Here is a 19,562-nt window from a genome sequence, read left to right on the forward strand (position 1 = left end):
TGCCTACAAATAATAATATTTTACTTCAATACCGTTCCCAACAAGATTATATATATGCAACTACTTTTAGAAATATAAAAGAATGCGCTTATGACATTGCGTACCAAGACTAACTAGAGCCAGCTTATATTACAACAACAAACTTGAACTTTCTTAACTAAACCACACTGCTCCCATAGAATATCAGTGTGGTTTCAGTGTGATTCGTGAAGGCGATAAGTTGGAATAGCCATGAGATGTTTGGCCCTTGGAACTACAAGGCTGAACGTCTCGCTCATGTCCAAGTCGCCTGGGGACATACCATCGGGGAGCTCCCAATCAAAGCAATGAACCAATTGGGCAAGTACTAGTCGAACAACGGTGAGACCCAACTGCATTCCAGGGCAACTTCTACGTCCAGACCCAAAAGGAATAAGCTGGAAGTTCCGGCCCCTCACATCTACATTTGAGCTGATGAACCTCTCAGGGAGAAATTCTTCGGCATTAGGCCATGCATCTGGGTCTCGTCCGATTGCCATAGCATTGATCATGACACGAGATTTTTTCGGTATGTGGAAGCCGTTTACCACACAATCCTCCATTGATTCATGTGGTATGAGCAGTGGGGCCACAGGATGGAGTCTCATACTCTCCTTCACCACCATGTCTAAGTACTCCAAGTTTTCCAAGTCTGACTCCTCCACCATTCTCTCTATGCCTACCACGTTCTCTATTTCTTCTTGGAGCTTCTTCATCACTTGTGGATGCCGAAAGAGTTCCGAGAGGGCCCACTCTATTGCGGTCGCCGAAGTGTCCATTGCACCAGCAAGCAAATCCTACAAAAGAAAGCAATTTAACTGACTGACTCACATACACCCATATAAAGATCCATATTTTGGTATGATCTGCTAAAAATGTTGGGTTTACATTAGATTGTCCATAACCAAAAAATGAACTACTTGTGCTGGGCGGTGTGTTTACAATGGCTCTTTTGGAACTCAATCTGAACCATTGGATGTTTATATTTCCTTTTGTGCTTTATAGATCTTGATTGAATAGTTAGATCACCCAATGTTAACAATTTTTGGGTATTGAAACATCAAAGACGAGTTCTATTACATGAACTGATTGTGTTGGTGAGGCCCATAAATAATGTAGCATTTTGGTACTTGAATGTAAAGGCCTTAGGAAACATGTTAATACAATTATGCGTTTCCCCCCAATGAGTAAGTGTTTTTGGCTTATTGATCTCTGATATGGAAGGCCTGCTTCAATTAGTCAACGAATTTATTAATGGCCTCAGAAAAAAAACAAAATATTTAAGTTTTTTTCTTAAGAACATGATAGCAAACCTTTTTTGAGCAAAAACATCATGCTCTTACACTACGAGCTTAAAGGGCAGTTTTATCAAAAAATGTTTACCTGCAAATCTATTGTATATATAAACTAGAGAAATTATACGGTGGCCGACCGTGTAGTAACAAGGGCGGAGAGAGAAAACCTGCCCCCTTGAACCTCTCTCTCTATTATAGAACCTCTAACATCAAGCTTCAACAACAAAGCCCTGGCCAATTGTGTTAGAGGCTTAGGTAAGCTGGAATTGAACGTCCAATTAACCTCAAGGTCGAAGAATGGGAATGATTTTTAGGGCACACCCTATTTACGTTGGGGTGGTTTGGATCTTCAAAGTAGGTGGACTCCATTTTATTTTAGAAAAATATGCACCCCTATATATGCAAGGACGACATATATAGTGGGACCCACCTATTATATGGCAGTACAGGAAGATGTTGAGTGGAGACATAGTCCACATTCGGTTGTTTGGCCCTAATGTAAATAGGTTGTGTCACGCCACTGTAAATATTGGTGTTATTTCCGTCAAACTTGTCGATGTTGAATTGGGTAGAACTCAATTTTACCGCCATCACAGATTACTCCACACTTCTCGGTGTAGCGCCTCAATTTTGTTTTCCAACATCACTACTGTGCCCGACCCACTCTGCAGGGACTTGCCCTTGGAGGGTGAAAATGCGTCTACACAAGGAGAATGCGAGCTCACATATATAGCTCAGGAACTTTCTTTCCCTTTCTTATGTATGATCTTATGATACATATTGGTATCAGAGCCGGACCTCCTGTGGTATGTGTACATGCTAGATGCATGCAGGGATCCAAGGCGGGTGCTAGCGGGTGGATTGTAAGATCCCACATTGAAAAGGGTGAAAAGATTTCTGGGCTATATATGTGGACTCTCCCTCTCACTGTGTAGACGCATTTTCAGCATTCCCGTTGGATGGGTCGGGCACAGTTAGTGCTGCTGGAAAACTGAACCAGGGCGGGTTGAGACCCAGAACCAAACAACATTTACATCGTGGATTATCATGCCCCGACCCCACTGTGTAAATATTGTCCGGATCTGGGTTTCTCCACTCTCTTTGATTTTGTTTTCAACAGCACCACCTTGCTCGACCCACTTCGAGGGGCTCGTCCCTTAGAAATGCTGAAAACACATTTACACAAGGAGAAGGCTAGAGTTTACATATATTGCCCGAGAACTTTCTCTCCATTTCTGATGTTGGATCTTACAATCCACCATCCTTAGGGCCCAGCATACTCATTAGCACACCGTACTACTGGAGGTACGGCTCTGATACCATTCTGTCATGCCCAGACCCCACTGTGTAAGTATTGTCAGGTTCTCGGTCTCAACCCACCTCGATTTTGTTTTCCAACAGCACCAACTGTGCCCGGCTCATGCAACAAGGATGCTGAAAACGCGTCTACACAGGGAGAGGGAGAATCCACATATATAGCCCATAAATCTTTTCTCTCTTTCCGATGTGAAATCTTATTGGTTGTGCCCTAAAAATCATCTATATTGGATGGTACTAATCCTCTAATCTATAGATAAACTACAACATATCGAAATCTCAACAGATCCTAAGGTTAGGTTATGATCATCTATTCATCTATGGTAATGATTTTGGGGGCACTGCCTGTGTGTCCGTTTGGCCCAACAAGTAAATTATGTAGATCTTTGTTCACGATAGGCCCCACTATATTTCCCAAAAAATGAAAAAAAGAAGAAAAAAACAGTTACGCATGCATATAATCCATAAGTTTTTAAGAAAAAAAATCATTCGCTTGGGTGAACTTTGTTTGAAGATCTTAACCGTTTATTTGTTGGCCCCAACGTAAATCGGCCTTTCCCCTAAAATCCTCCCAATAGGATGATCCACCTTGCATATTAGGGAGTTACAGGCAAAAGATTCCATAAATTTAAGTTATACTCCTTACCAATATGATTGCTTTGACGCTGGTTCGATCGATATGGAGGTCACTATCCTTTGACTCCATGAGGGATAACAAAAAGTCCACAATATCCATACGATGCCCACTTTCCCTCGCAAGCATATGCTCGTCGATGATCTTCTCGAAGAACTTGTCAAAGACTTTGCTAACCGCTTTCGTCCGACGACGCAGCCCCTTCAGATCGAGGGCCCCAATATACGGCAAGTAATCTGCTATGTTGAAAGCTGCTGACAACTCCAAGGCTTCCTGAATCACTGATTGGAACCCCCTCCCGTCCAAATCGTCATCATCATACTTCTTCCCAAACATCATCAGACATGTCATACCTACAGAGAGAGAAGCCACCTTAGCACTGAGGTCTACCACAACCTTGGATGAATCCTTTAGCGACTCGACCAAGAGGCGAATCTCTTGTCTCCTCATGGGCTTGAAGGAATCGATCTTTGCGTGGCTAAGCAGCTCTAAGGTACATAATTTGCGTACATGACGCCAATAAGGGCCATACGGTGTGAAGGCCATGCCCTTTTGGTCGAAGGACAGGTAGTGGGAGACTTCAACGATGGGCCTATTGGCAAAGACAAGGTCATGGGTCTTAAGGAACTCTTGGGCTGCCTGAGGGGACGAGACGACGATGGTCGGGACGAGGCCGAGGCGTATGTACATGATGGGTCCATACTTGTTGGCCAACTTATGAAGTTCACGATGAGGTAGCTCTCCCAACAAGTGAAGGCTCCCCAGGATAGGAAGTCCTAAAGGCCCAGGAGGTAGCCTTTTCCCTTTTCGCCTCATCGCATATAGGAGATAGACTAGTGACCATACTCCTACTATTGCTAACACTGCAATAAAGAGAAAATCAGTCCAACACGACATGACAGACAGTGGATGCAACAAAGCTAAGACAATATTTCTCCTGTTTTATGTTGAAGGCCACTTGAGTCCCTTAAATGGATAGAAGGGGAGAGGGCTAAGGATGCTTTTAAAAGAAAGAAGGGGGGATGCAAGACAGGAGAGACGTGTCAATGTTTGATTCACGTAGCCATAGGCAGTGACTTTTGTCAGAACGACAACCATTCAAAAAGTTGAATTTTTTTTTTTGATTGGTTTACCGACGTTTTGCTTTTCCCGTATTAGGGTGTTTGTCTTTTCCCAAGTTTTATTAGTCTAGAATGAGTAGGATAGGCCCACCCAGAAAAATAAAATGAGTAGGATTGAAGAAGAAAACAAATTTTATGGCAAATTCAATTGCAATTTGCTAGTGGTTGAAGAAGAAAACAAATTTTTTGGCAAAATGGCCGACAGTGAAATCGATGATTTACAAATTTGCCAGATTAATTCTACGCAGTCCGTTGGATCAAATATCAACAGTACGTTGCACGTTTTGTTAGAAAAATAATTCAATCATGTGGGGCCTACACTAGCCGATCCAAGTCAGTTTTGGTTTTCCACATTAGAGTCGTGTTTTTGTGTTTATTTTTACTAGTAAAATATGCACGTGCCACTAAGGTATTTTACAATTTGTTTATTTCAATATTTATTAATGAATTAGTATAACTTTTTAAAAATATTGTTCAAATATTGTTCAATATTACTACGTAATTATTGTTAATTTCAGAAGAAATTTTATATTAGAATAATCAAAGAAATAGCAACACGATCAATTAGTAGAAGAAACAGGGAAAAAATTTCTTTGAAAGAACAAATAAACTTCTCTGATTTATTGGAGGAAGAAATAAATGTTGTGGGGTGGCATGGATCGAATGTTTGCCTGAAACTGAGTTTTTCCAGAGACTCCCTTCAATTCAGCATTCTTCTTGAAAGAAAGGAGATATTTTTTTGCAAGGAGGAGAGAGTGTTTGAGAGGCAGAGAGATAAGACTGTAAACGTATCATATACATATCACAAACCTAAGCAAATCTGCATTAAGTTTTGAATCTATAAAAAATCAAATCATAATGATAGTTCCAGCAGAACCTAATTCTATCATTTCAGCAACCTATCAACATGCAATTCTCTAATTGCCAGCTTCCACCACCGAACAAGATCTCGCTATCTAGCTGTTCCTAAGAACCAAAGAACAAAAAACATGATAAAAATCTCCAAACCCTATTTCAAAACATCAGCAGAACACGCACAACTCTTCCCGAAGCTTTTGATCCATCGGAGAGACTGGGCTCTTAGTAACAATTTTACCTACTAAGATTGATAAAAATAAAATGTAAATCAAGTTAGAATAGATATTATACAGTCTATACGGATTTTCTTTTGAAAACCATAGGTACCTGATCAGGATTTCAGACTGAGAAATAAAAAAATACACAGAAATAAGAATTCCCACAAATAACATGGCAAATGGCAGGGACATTGCAGCAGTGAAATGACGAAAGTACCCTAGACAAATCCGACTTAGTGAAATAGTAGGGACATTGCAGCATTGAAGGCAAGGGCCCCGTGCAATGCACGGGCCGACAAAGAATTGTACAGATCATATCATAGGTTGATCCAAACCGTCCATGTGATGGAACAGAACATAAATAGGTTGTGCCTGTAAAATCATTTCCATAGGCTGATCCTAGCCCTCCAATCTATAGAGGTTTCCATAATTTTTGTTCATCTTAAGGTGCCCGGAATTCGTCAATATTTTTACAGGTGTCCTGCATTCGTAATATCAAACTTTTCGTAATTTGACCCTCACATAGTGAATAAGGAAAAGTAGTTTTTCGTCATCGTTAGCGGTGTAACTTGGGTCAGGTTGAGGCCAACCTGAGGAACCCATTTTCCAACCCAACCCGACCCAACCCGATTTGCAATTTCCTCAACCCGACCCAACCCGATTTGCAATTTCTTCAACCCGACCCAACCCGATTTCCAATTCGGGCTGGGTTGGGTCGGGTTGACCCAATTTGTATGGTACCAATTGTTGACCACCTCAACTCAAGCCGAGTTGTTTTGGATTTTGGGAACCAATAGTGAGTCACCAATAATCAGTTTTTAACTCACAATCGGTTCTCAAAATCCAAAACAAACAGGGACTAACAACTAATAAAGGGAAATGTTATCTGCAGTACTATATTTTGATGATCACAGTCCTTGCTTGATTAAAGTACGGTATGGCCCGCACCATAGGATTATCCAAACCGTCCATTGTGGACTGTGGAGACTATTTCAATGTTGAAAAAGAAAAACACATACAGAATTTCTTCAGATGGAACCCAAATTCGGGTTTCGGGTTGGGTCGGGTTGCCCGACAACCCAACCCGATTTTCAATTCGGGTTGATTTTTCCCAACCCAACCCAACCCAACCCAACCCAACCCGATTTGCGAAAAATCTTAACCCGACCCAACCCAAATTCGGGTTGAACCCGACCCTCATGGGAATATCCAAGAACATCGATGGTTTCAAATTATATATAGTGCTAATGTCCTCACTGCCATATTTTATAATGGCACTACTCACCGTATTTTGATGATCGCACTCCTCACTTTGTTAAAATGTACGGTATGGCCCGTACCATAGGATGATCCAAACCGTCCATTAGATGGGCCACTGCCTAAATAGGTTGTGCCCTAAAAATAATTTTCATAGGTTGATCCTAACCCTCCGATCTATAGAGGGTTATAGGTTGATCCAACTGTCCATGTGATGGAACACAACATCAATCGGTTGTGCCCGTAAAATCATTTCCATAGGCTGATCGTAGCCCTCCAAAGAATAGAGGTTTTCATAATTGTTGTTCCTCTTCAGGTGCTTGGCATCCGTCAATATTTTGTAACTTGTCCCGAATGCGTCATATAACGTAGTTTTTTTGTCATTGTCATATGTCTATACCTCTTTTTGGTAGTTTTTTTTCGTAATTGTCATAGACAGGTACCATATGTCGGTACTTTTTGTATGCAATTGACGATTGTACCCTCAAATCATTTCTCATTCCGAGAAACTTCTAGCATCAAAATGACTTAAATGCCCCCAACTAATAGGATACAGTAGGAAGTTTTTCTAAAAGAAGGGCATGGAATTATCATATGTAATTATTTTTTGGGAACAATCAATTTATATTGTGGCCCATTCAATGGACGGTTAGGATCATCCTATGATACAAGGCGTACAATTCTTTTGAAAAATACTTGATTGTACGGACTTACACCATAGGTTGTATGCCAAAAATCATTTCCATAGGATGATCCCAACACAGTTGCGGGGTTTCCAAATTGAGGAAAGTGTTTCTAGTCCGGCCGACTAGAGATCATTTTCTAGTCCGCCACCCAAAAACACATGGGTCCCATATATTTTGTGGTGATCTAAAGCATTCATTTGATAGGCCTCATCATAGATAGGATGTCCACAAAAATTCAGCTTCATAGGATCTTCTTAACCCTTCGATTTGTGGAGTTAAAAAATGGACAGATTTGTGGCGGTTTATAGCCGTCCATTTTAAGCTCCACAAATCATAGGGTTGGGATGATCCTATGAAGCTAATTTCTTGTGGACACCGTCTCTATGTCAGGCCCCATCAAATGAATGCTTTGCATCACCCAAATATGTGGGACCCATGTGTTTTTGGGTGGCGGACTAGAGAATGATCTCTAGTCGGCCGGACTAGAAGCACTTTCCTCTTCCAAATTATGTCATTTATCTATAGATTGTAGGGATGCGATCATCATTTGGAAATGATCAAATGGACGGTTTGGATCATCCTATGGTGTAGGCGGTAAAATATTCACTCCAATTTTTGATAGGTAAGTTGGGGTTTTGTGGGGACCCCTACCGGCCTATTAAAAAATAGTTCACTACATGGGCTTACACCATATATATTGTAACAAGAATTTTGTGACAAAGCTTGCAAACCAAAAACATATTTCTTACACTCCCTATTAAAAAGAAAGTACTGTGTAACTTACACCATAGGATGATCCAAACCGCCCAATTGATGGGCCACATCGTAAATAGGATGTTCCCAAAAAATACATTTCCATGCGATGATCCTAGCCATGCAGTCTATAGAGGAACAACATATTTAGGAAACATTTATTGATTGGAGGGTTGTAATTATCCTATGGAAATGAATTTTGGCACACAACCTACTTACATTGTGGCCCATCAAATGGACGGTTTGGATCATCCTAATATGTAAGCCATACAGTGCTTTTTGAAAACCAATACTCATTGTAAGGACTTACACTATATATAAAATCTCTCATAATCACATCATTTCCCTCTAAATCATGGGGAAACGGGTCAAACTGGCCAGGTCAAAGTGACGCGAGAAATTTTACGGGCCATTGGGCTTGGACCTGCACCCAGCCCGTGGGTCAGCCGGTTTTTTGACGTATGTTTTTAAGATTTTTTTATAGGGATTTGCTAGCCACCTTCGCCGAGCGTACTTTTCTGCTTGTTCGCCCATCCTTTGCTGCGAAGTACAGTTTGTGCAAAGGTGGCTAGCAATACATAATAGCAATAAATAATAATCATGCGTGGGTACTAAGTTTTAAATGAAAAATTACGGGAAAATGGAAGCAAAGCAGAAAAATTACGAAAAAAATACAGAACGAGGGTGCTAAAATATTACAATTACGGCCAAAACTACAAATAAAATTGAAAAATTATGACAATTACGGACAAAAAAGGCAAAAAAGGAGACAGCTGGCGTCTTTTTTTAAACTCTTGTGGAAGGGCATATGAGAAGCGGAAATGACGAAAAAGTAGTGATTATGGAAATTAAGGCGGGACGCATAAGGAAATAGCAGGAAAGAAGCACACGATTTTTCAGGGATTCTCCCTTTTAGTAGTAAAAGATTATATTAATTCTGATAGAGTCAGTAGCTTCTTTATAGGATGAGAGGTTTATCAATTGAGTCGGTGGAGTTTGGTTTGTCAAAAGTCCCAAACGTGTGATGTTACACGTTTAGAGCGTTGTTTTTCTATTTAAAGGGCTGCTAAGTTATTTGTTAAAAAAAAAAAGGTGAATGAAATACAAAAAAGAACCAGACGAGTTTACATCCTTGTGTGCCTCTTCTATTCTTGTTTTCTATATTCTAGTTTCGTGTGTTAATTATTTCTATTTCCTATATTTCTACAAAGTGGTATCAAAGCAGAAGGTCTTGGGATCTCTCAATCGAGTAGAGAGCAGAAAAGCCAGGGCGAATTCAAGAAAACACCGGCAAGGGTTTGGTAAGTTCGCAACATGACAAGTAACACAAATTCTTCAAATTTTCAGCAAAGTGTTCCTTTATTTAAAGGTGAAAATTTTCAATTTTGGTCTATTAAGATGAAGATGTTATTTATGTCTTATGAATTATGAAAATTGGTGGAGAGTGGTCATGAAAATTTTGCAGAAGTGGAAAGATTGTCCACGGCACAAAAGAACGAATTGAAGGAGAGTAAAAAGAAATATGCAAGGGCTCTTTTCCTCATCCAACAAGCTATGGATGAACCAATATTTCCAAGGATCATGGCTGCAACTACATCAAAAGAAGCATGTGATTTGCTTCAAGAAGAATATCAAGGTTCTACGAAGGTAATCTCTATTAAGTTACAAACCCTTCGTCATGATTTTGAGAATTTGATTATGAAAAATTCTGAATCAATTCAATTATTTTCCTCCTAAATTTGATCATGTAGTTGCTGCCATAGAAGAGTCAAAAAATTTATCTACATATTCTATGAATGAATTAATGGGTTCTTTGCAAGCACATGAGCAGAGATTGAATATGACTGCAGAAAATCCATTGGAACAAGTGTTTCAATCAAAAGTGGATTGGAAGAAAAGATCAGATGATTCAAGTAAAGGTTTCCGAGGAGGAAAAGGCTGTGGTCGTGGTGGATTCCGCGGCAGAAGAAGAGGTAGATTCCAATTCGGTGGTTATCAAAGAAATCAAAGTGGAGTTAACCATGAATCTACTTCTTTATTTTGTTCTATTTGTAAAAGATCAAATTATAGTGATAAGGATTGTTGGTATAAGGATAGTGGAAATCAAAGTAGAAATTCACCACAATATTTTTATTGCAAAAAGTATGGTCATATTGAAAAAAATTGTCATCAAAAGGCTAGGGAACAAGCATACTATCATGAAGAGAAAAGTGATGATAAAGTTGAAAAAGAAGATAACATATTTTTGTCATGTCTAACCGCCAATGTTGAATTGAATGATGAAATATGGTATTTAGATAGTGGTTGTAGTAACCACATGACCGGAAACAAGGAGTATTTTCTTGAAATAGATGAAATTGTCAAACCACGAGTAAGAATGGGTGATAACAATCATGTTAATGCCCATGGTATTAGTCCTATCGTAGTTTCTACACTGGTTGGCAAGAAACAAATTCAAGATGTTATGTATGTTCCTGGGTTTGCTCAAAATTTGCTAAGTTTGGGTCAATTGATAAAAAATGAGTACCGTGCTATCTTTGATGAAGAAGAATGTAAACTTTATGATAAGAAAAGTATAAAACTAGTTTTGTCTATTAAGATGACAGAAAATAAGATGTTTCCACTAGTGTTTTCAAAACTAGTATTCAATGCTTTTAGTGCGAGTAGTGATGACTCTATGTTATGGCCTAGAAGATATGGACATTTGAATTTTGGTGGATTGTCTTTATTGCAAAAATTGAATATGACTGTTGGTATCCCTTCTTTGAAATATGATGAAAAAGTGTGTCAGGCTTGCGTTTTGGGAAAACATAACCGTGAGCAATTTCCAAGAGGTAAGTCTTGGAGGGCATATAAGCCTTTGATGCTTATACATGCCGATATTTGTGGCCCTATGCAAACTTTATCTTTGACTGGGAATAAATATTTCATATATGATCTGGTGAATCTGACCTTTGGATCATCTTGGACGTAGATTGGGAAAGTTAGCTAAATGAGGTAACTAGAAAAAGTTAGGCAAGTGGATTAGAAGAGGCAAGCAAGAGAGATTAGGAAAGTAGATTCGATTAGGTAGATTTGAGTAGGATCAAATCTGGAAAAATTAAAGGCCATTCCACGGCATGGATCGCACCCGATCGGCTTCTGAACTTTGGAACATAAACGAACATGAATCAAAGGACCAGATTGCACCCATTCGGATCCTAGCCGTTGGCACGATTGACGCACCAGATCGAGGCCGATCCATCACTAGCCGTTGGAACCCATCTAGAGCCATCTTACGGTGCAGATCGCACCCGCTCGGGATCACATTTGATCAACTAAATCTCGATCCGATGGCTCAGATCAAATGTGAAAAAAATTAAAAGCTCCAATCGCTCCACTGCCCACGTCGCGCGTGCGCGAACGGTGCGTTGCAGCATCCCACGGGTCCACCCATTGTGCATGTAGTAGAGATGGGTAATGCTATATAAGCACCTCTCTTTCCTTTTCAACATCCGATACGGGACTATCTTTTCAACTACACTTCTACATCATTTTGTGAATATCAATTTTTTTCCAAGAAAACATTTTCTTTTTTCCAAACACTTTTAAGAAAACATTTTCGAAAAACACTAAACGATGGCAAAAAATCAAGATTTTGAAAATCCAAAATCACGAACAGAGATATCAATTCCCTATTTATAATCTAATTAGGAAGAGCTAATTAACTAGGATTTCATCTGGTCCATTTATCTGGTCCAATTATAAGTATCTTTTAGGGAATATTGTAGAAGTGAATTTTTTTTAGCATTTTCCAATAATTAATTGACACTACACAAACACACACATTTGCACAAAGTCACAAACCATCTGAACAAGACCTTATAAGAAAAACACACATTTCAGACTGTGCGACTTGGATCCGTGGGATCTTATTGCGTGTTTATATCCTAACTGGAGTCGGATACAAAGAATCCATCCGACCATCCAGGTCCTTGACATGCCTACAAATAATAATATTTAACTTCCAAACCGGCCACTCGCGAGAAGATTAAATTACTGCAAGTACTTCTCTGTTTGGTTGCCGGTTTTTTTTTGTTCCTGGGAGTTATGTGGGAGAAAAAAAATACCCTGGGAGATAGGTGGGAAAAAAACAGTCCTAGAAGTATCCTGGTAAAATAAAAATCCCATATTTGGTTGACCGGATTATGGTGGGAAAAAAAAAACCTTTGTTTGGTTGCTTGAACTGTTGGGTAGAAAAAAAATTCTTCTCAAGCTTATTTTTGGTTCCTGAGTTTATTTTTGTTCCTGGGGTTATCTTGGGATGGGATGAAAAGGCACTCATTACAAAAGTGGGATTAAAAAATTCACCCCACAAGTAATCATTACAAGAGTGGGATTAAAATAAACCTAGTGCTAAAAGGCAACCAAAGATGGGATGGGACCAAAATTTAACTAACTCTTCCTGGGACAAAAATTTAACTGGCAACCAAACGGAGAAGGCCCTTATAAACTGGAGTATAAAGACCAACTCAAGCAAGCAAAATGTTAAACAAGAATTACTACAACAAACTTGAACAGTTTAACTAATTAACAACATTGTTTCCCTAGTATATCATTGCGATTTGCAAAGGCGATAAGTTGGAACAGCCATGAGATGCTTGGCCCTTGGAACTACGAGGCTGAACTTCTCGCTCATGTTTAAGTCGCCAGGGGACATACCATTGGGGAGCTCCCAATCAAAGCAGTGAATCAATTGCGCAAGTACTAGGTGAACAACGGTGAGACCCAATTGCATTCCAGGGCAACCTCTACGTCCAGACCCAAAAGGAATAAGTTGGAAGTTGCGGCCCCTCACATCTATATTTGAACCTACAAACCTCTCGGGGAGGAATTCTTCGGCATTAGGCCATGCATCTGGGTCTCGTCCAATTGCTGTAGCATTTATTATGATACGAGATTTTTTAGGTATGTGGAAGCCATTTACCACACAATCCTCCATTGATTCATGTGGAATGAGAAGTGGGGCCACAGGATGGAGCCTCATGGTCTCCTTTACCACCATGTCTAAGTACTCCAAGTTTGCCAAGTCTGACTCCTCCACCGTTCTCTCTAGGCCGACGGCGGCCTCTAGTTCTTCTTGGACCTTCTTCATCACTTGTGGATGCCGGAAGAGTTCCGAGAGGGCCCACTCGATTGCTGTTGCTGAAGTATCCATGGCACCAGAAAGCAAATCCTACAAAAGAAAGCAATTTATCTTATTCACTCACATACTAATGGTGTTGGGTTTACATTGGGTTGTCCTTAAGCCAAAAATGGTTTTGCTACTGGATGACCTAAGGGCGCCCGTTAAGGTGCATTGGAAATGATATTTTGCACATCTTTTTATAATAAATTCATAGAATATAAGCATTTTTATCAAACAGTGTGTAAAATGATTGTAAAATATCATTTCCATTGCACCTTAACTTATAGAATCCACTAGGAAAGAGGAAAAATTCTAGAATCCACTAGGAAAAAGACAGAGAAGGGAAGAAGAAGAAGGAAGAGATATATTATTGATTGATTGAAACTCACATATTACATCTTATATAAAAGAAAATCTATCCCTAAATAAATAGAAGAAAGATCTAGAATCCTATTATAATAAGAAACCAACTACAATTAGACGTGTAATCTTGCCAACTAAAAATATCTCTACCAAAAGAAAGAAAGTTACTACACTAATCCTAGTGTCCTACGTCATCTTCCTACATTGTAAAATGGCGAGGTATGCGTGAAGAAAAATTCTATGTAGATTTGGAATTTCTTGGGTCTTCTCATCTAAAGCTTTCAGATCTCTTAGCTAGAAGGATGGAATTTGGCTCCATCGAGGAGTAAAGGGAAGATTCTATGGAATATGACCTTGCTAGCGATAATTTGGATTCTTTGGAAAGAGTGGAATGTGCGGGTGTTTAGAGGAATGGTGAAATCCCTAAACTTTCTTTACATAAAGGTCGTTGCTCTTTCAATTGCTTAGGCTGGAGCCTTGCCTAGTTTGTGATTAGTTTCAGCTCATGATCAATGACAAGGTTGGCTATTGGTTTGTGCTACTAGGGAGGCAAGGCCAATTACTTCTCGCGTATGGGAGCCTCCTAGTAGTAGACTATTGAAGCTGAATTTTGACAGCTCAAGTTTGGGTAACCTGAGACCAGCAGGGATATGAGGCCTTCTAAGAGATGAGGATGATAACACTATGTGGGCGTTCTCAAGCCCTATTGGGGGCACGACTCCAGTGAGGTTGAGATGTGCGCAGTGTACGAAGGAAATTAGATGGAGTAAGATTGTCTAGACACAGTAATAGTGGATGGTGACTTTTTCAATGTGACAAAATGATTATGGAGTAGTTCATCTCCTCCCTGGTGATTTGCTCGATGGATTGATGAGATATCCGACTGGGTGGTGAGTTTCTTTAGCTCATACATTATGTAAGGAGGTCTTCAAATTCTGAGGCTGATAGGTTAGCGAGGGGAGGTTGTTTAAGAGCGGATTTGGAAATCTTTGATTTCCTTCCCCCTTGAGGTGTAATTTTCTTGTTCTTCTGTATTTGGTCCTTGTATTGCTTAGATCATCTCGATTGTCTGGGGTTTCCCGTGTTCTCTTTTTTCATTAATATAATTCTTTACCATTAAAAAAAATGGGAATATAATGCAGATTAATTATGGATTTATAGGCAACAGATCCCATAAAACTAAGTTATATTCTTCCTTACCAATATGATTCCTTTGATCGTAGGTCGATTGATTGGGAAGTCACTATCTTTTGACTCCATGAGGGATAACATAAAGTCCACAATATCCTTACGAGAATGCCCGCTTTCCCTCTCTTGGATATGCTCGTCGATGATCTTCTCGAAGAACTTGTCAAAGACTTTGCTGACCGCTTTCATTTGACGATGCAGTCCTTGAAGATCTAGGGCCCCAATATACGGCACATAATCGGCTATGTTGAAAGTCGCTGCCAACCCCATGGCTTCCTGAATCACTGCTTGGAACCCCCTCTCATCCAAATCTTCATCATCATACTTCTTCCCAAACACCATCAGACATGTCATGTTCGCACTGAGAGAAGCCACCTTAGCACTTAGGTCCACGGCAACCTTAGATGAATCCTTTAGCAATTCGACCAAGAGGCGAACCTCTTCTCTCCTCATGGACTTGAAGGAATCGATCTTTGTGTTGCTAAGCAGCTCTAAGGTGCATAATTTGCGTACATGACGCCAATAAGGGCCATATTCGGTGAAGGCCATGCCCTTCCGGTCGTAGGACATGTAGTGGGAGGCCTGGATGATGGGCCTACTGGCAAAGACAAGGTCATGGGTTTTAAGGAACTCTTGGGCTGCTTGAGGGGAGGAGACTACAACGGTCGGGACGAGGCCGAGGCGTATGAACATGATGGGACCATACTTCTTTGCTAATTTATGAAGTTCGTGATGAGGGAGCTCACCCAACATGTGAAGGTTCCCTAGGATAGGAAATCCTGGAGGCCCAGGAGGTAGCCTTCTCCCTTTTCGCCTCGTAGCACATAAGAGATAGACTAATGACAATACTCCTACAATTGCTACTAGTGCAGCTAAGGGAAGATCAGTCCAAGAAGAGATTGTAGGCATGGATGTAACAAAGCTAAAACAATTCTTCTCGTTTTGTCTGTCGATGGGCACTTAACCTTCAAATGGAGAAAAGGGTAGGGGCCGGGCTAAGGGTGCTTGCTTTTGTGTAAGAGAAAGAAGGGAAAGAAGGGAAAGAAAGGGAGCTGCAGGGGAGAGAGAGAGCGAGGGATGGTTTGTTTATGTTTGGTTAAGAGAGAGGATATTCCTACAAAATGTTAGTCCCACATTGCTGCCGTCTAGCAAAGACTTTTGGATTTGTTAAACCCACCATTTATATTTTAAAAATGAATATCCATTTTGAATGTCATTTCCAATTTAAAGGTGTGATGATATATGACATTTGCTCTCTATGTCTCCGTCTTTTAATGTAAATCAATTTGAATTTGATGGTTTTAGCTTTTGACATTAGAGAGGCCGCAAGGATTTTTAGTGGAATATGTGGTGGAGGTCTAATTTATCTAGTTCATTGATTTCCAAATATATTCGTTACGTGATGATGTTATCACGCGGTACAACCAAGGTACTAGATACAAGGATGGATGAGGAACTACGGCAGGTGATATGTGATTTTTCACCCATGTCCCTATAAAGTCAAGGTTAAGCAATACGACAAGATCGAGAAGTCTAATGGGGAATTACGTATCTAGAAGGAGATGATGTTTTCACGCGGTACAACCAAGGTAATAGATACAAGGATAGATGAGGAACTACGGCAGGGAATATGTGATTTTTCACACATGTCAGCAAGACAAGACAAGATCGAGTTATGAAGTCTAATGAGAATTACGTATCTAGAAGGAGATTAGGAGATGATAACGACTCCATGAACCTACGTTTTGCTTTTCCCGTATTAGGGTGTTTGTCTTTTCCCAAGTTTTATTGGTCTAGAATGAGTAGGATAAGCCCACCCAGAAAAAAAAAAAATGAGTAAGATAAGCACACAGTTTTTCCAAAGTTGAGTTTTGTCCTTTTCTAAATTTTAATGGTCGAGAATGACAAGGGTGTCATCGTCTCTTCAATGCCATCTCCAACTCTATCTCTTGTTTCTGTCTACCTTGTCCATCCTCCATATTTTGGTATACCGTGTCCCAATTTCGTGCTAACGCAAAAGTCAGTGATCAATGCAGGATAAGACCTATAACCCAGCTAACCATCCACCACGATCCTCCTACATATCAATTATTATTATATAACTAGTGAGGGTGTTATATAACCCCGCAGGGGAACCACAGGGGAAAGCAGAAAAAAGAACTACATGTTTAAAAAAGAAATTTGTGAGATTTTCCTAATGTAAAACAGAAAGAAAATCAAAATAAATAGAGAAACTTTTCACATACGTGCACAGATTAAGGGAAAACAGAGCTTTATTGTTGTTCATCACAATAGGAACACGTGGGTAGTCCAATATTGAGAAAACATAATTAACTATACTGTTTTGAATTGAAATAGAAAAGACATGAGTCTTGTTCTCTTCTTGCAGAAAGGATTCCTCTCAGTGTTTCTCCTTGCTCTACGACCGACAGTGATGGGGACTATTTTCCTCTTCTTTTTGACGTAGATTTGCAGAGATTTGGAAACGGAATTGGTGTGTGTAAGCATGACCAAAGAGTTTCTTTTATAGACATTAGTGGGAAGGGATACAACTCCTCATCACGCGAACCCTTTTACCAAATGTCTCTTTATGTTCACACCTTTTGACTTAAAAGTATTTTCACATGATGACTTTTCACAAAAACAACTAACTAATCAAAATGATCTGCCATTGATCTTGCAAAACCCACATCCACCCGTAGGATTAATTCCTAACGATACATACATACACATATTTAGTAAAAAAGGGCAATTAGGACACCATAAATATTAGTAATGCCTATGCGGAAAGTATTGCCCACCCGTCGTGGATCCAAAAAGAAAAAATATGAGAAAACTATTAACAACATCATAGGTTGTTTAACTTCATGAAAATTTGCATTGTTGTGTGATTACATGCAACTATACGTAAATTTAATTGGTTCTACTAAGGCTATAAAACATACGGATCTAAGCACTTGGTATGTGTAGACACCCCATTTTGACCGTGCCCTTCACCTTCTAATTTTGTGCAAAATCCCATCAAATGAATGAATTAGGGTCCCAAAATTCACCCTAAGCTAGGGTAGGATCCTACTAAGGTCCCTACAAAATTTTATCGAAATCCGAGCTCGTTTACCTAGCGAACGAGCTGAGAGAAGACCGTAGTATAAACCAGAAAAGGGGGGTGGATTATCCTGGAACTGTTTCAAGCTTGGGCCATATGGGACACACGAAACCGCACGTTCATCAGATTGCCGCGCGCTCATCAAAAAATCCGCGCGCCCATCATTTTTGGAGTGCCAATATCAGCACCCCATATTACCTATAAAATGAGAAAAAAATTCGTTTAAAAAAAAAAAAAACTCATTTTCCAGATCTAGAGAAGAGAGAGAGCGAGAGTTTTCCCTAAATCCCAAACCCTAATTCCTATTTTCTTCTTTCCGATCTTCTCCGGCAATACTCCGGCCGGTCATCACCATAGCCTTCTTCTTCTTCTCCATCACTATGTTTGTCCGATTTGCTATTTTCCCTCCCCAAAATCATAGCTCATAAACCTATTTTACTTTTCTGATCAGATTTCTCGATCATCTCAGCTTCTTTGGCCTTAGTTCCGACCATTTCTTTAAACTCCGAGAGAAAAAGTTCATAAACCCTAACCTGTGCTTCGTTTCTCCGATTGTCTTCTCCGGCTTGATCCGGCAATACTCCGATTTGACCGGATTCCGATTATCTTCTCCAGGCTATGGATCACAGGAGTGTTCTTTTCTTTATGGTTGTCTTTTTATTTCCCTTTGGCTAAAAGGGTTAAAACTTTTGAAAATCCAAAATATCATAAATTTAAAGTATAAAAAACACTTGAAAACATCAAAAACTTTAAAACTTTTTTTGAAAAACCAAAATATAAGAAATTTGAAATATCAAAAACACTTGAAAACATTAAAAACTCAAAAACATCTGAAAAACCAAAAAACTCAAAAATCTTGAGTCATTAGGAGAGTAGTTAGGAATTCTATTCCAAACTATGTTGGCTTGATCCCTTTCAACAGGGTACGTAGTGCAGCTTGGGATCCACATCTCAAGTCCAGCCAAACCTTTAAAAATAAACATTTCAAACCTTCCAAAAATACAAAACGTCTTCAAAACCTTTTCAAAAAGATCTTCCCCTAGAGTTAGGAGTCTGTCCTAGATTTTTGGGATGTTTTAGAGTTAGGAGGATGTCATGATTTGTATTGATATGGTGTGTCTTGTCGTGTGAGTGTCCCTAGAGTTAGGAGGCCTCCAGTTGATCGGTTAGACATTTAGTCGAATTGATGGCTAGACTAGGAAGCATATAGTCAGCCCATGGTTTTCTTTAGGATGCACAGCCTAGTTACACGTAGGATGTAGGGCCCACCTGCATTAGCTTAAAGCTAATCAACTTGCATTAGTTAGGGCATATAGAGAGTCATAAAAATTACAATTCACTTGAATTTAAGCAATCATACAAAAAGCTTTATAAATCAGTCGAGTCTAGTGGATCGAGTTTAGGATAGCGGTTCTAGATGGTTAGGCATTGTAGTTTAGAATAGGTCATCGAACTACGTTGACTCCGATTCTTCCCGAGGCCGGGATACGTAAAGCAGCTGGGATGGGCGGCCACCTTAGTCCGAGTCAAGTCCTGCATTAGAGTTTTATGATTCATCTTGTCCAGTAATGTATAGAGTTG

General features: G+C 39.8%; 2 protein-coding genes across 2 annotated transcripts; both read right to left on the reverse strand.

The window, feature by feature from the left end:
- LOC143862077 (cytochrome P450 71AU50-like) lies at positions 1 to 4,250 on the reverse strand. The gene is made up of 2 exons (XM_077373070.1): positions 3,277 to 4,250; positions 1 to 815 (listed from the first exon to the last, which is right to left on the reverse strand). Exons 1-2 carry the CDS (start codon positions 4,159 to 4,161, stop codon positions 195 to 197), a joined length of 1,506 nt encoding a protein of 501 aa, XP_077229185.1. The 5' UTR covers positions 4,162 to 4,250; the 3' UTR covers positions 1 to 194.
- An 8,327-nt stretch (positions 4,251 to 12,577) lies between these two features.
- Positions 12,578 to 15,926, reverse strand: LOC143860857 (cytochrome P450 71AU50-like). Its single transcript, XM_077371700.1, has 2 exons — positions 14,888 to 15,926; positions 12,578 to 13,372 (listed from the first exon to the last, which is right to left on the reverse strand). Exons 1-2 carry the CDS (start codon positions 15,782 to 15,784, stop codon positions 12,752 to 12,754), a joined length of 1,518 nt encoding a protein of 505 aa, XP_077227815.1. The 5' UTR covers positions 15,785 to 15,926; the 3' UTR covers positions 12,578 to 12,751.
- Positions 15,927 to 19,562: the final 3,636 nt, after the last annotated feature.

This window comes from Tasmannia lanceolata, unplaced genomic scaffold, assembly GCF_043159265.1.
Source record: "Tasmannia lanceolata isolate RefF3 unplaced genomic scaffold, GAP_Taslan_0.1 ptg000037l, whole genome shotgun sequence".
Lineage (NCBI taxonomy): Eukaryota > Viridiplantae > Streptophyta > Magnoliopsida > Canellales > Winteraceae > Tasmannia > Tasmannia lanceolata.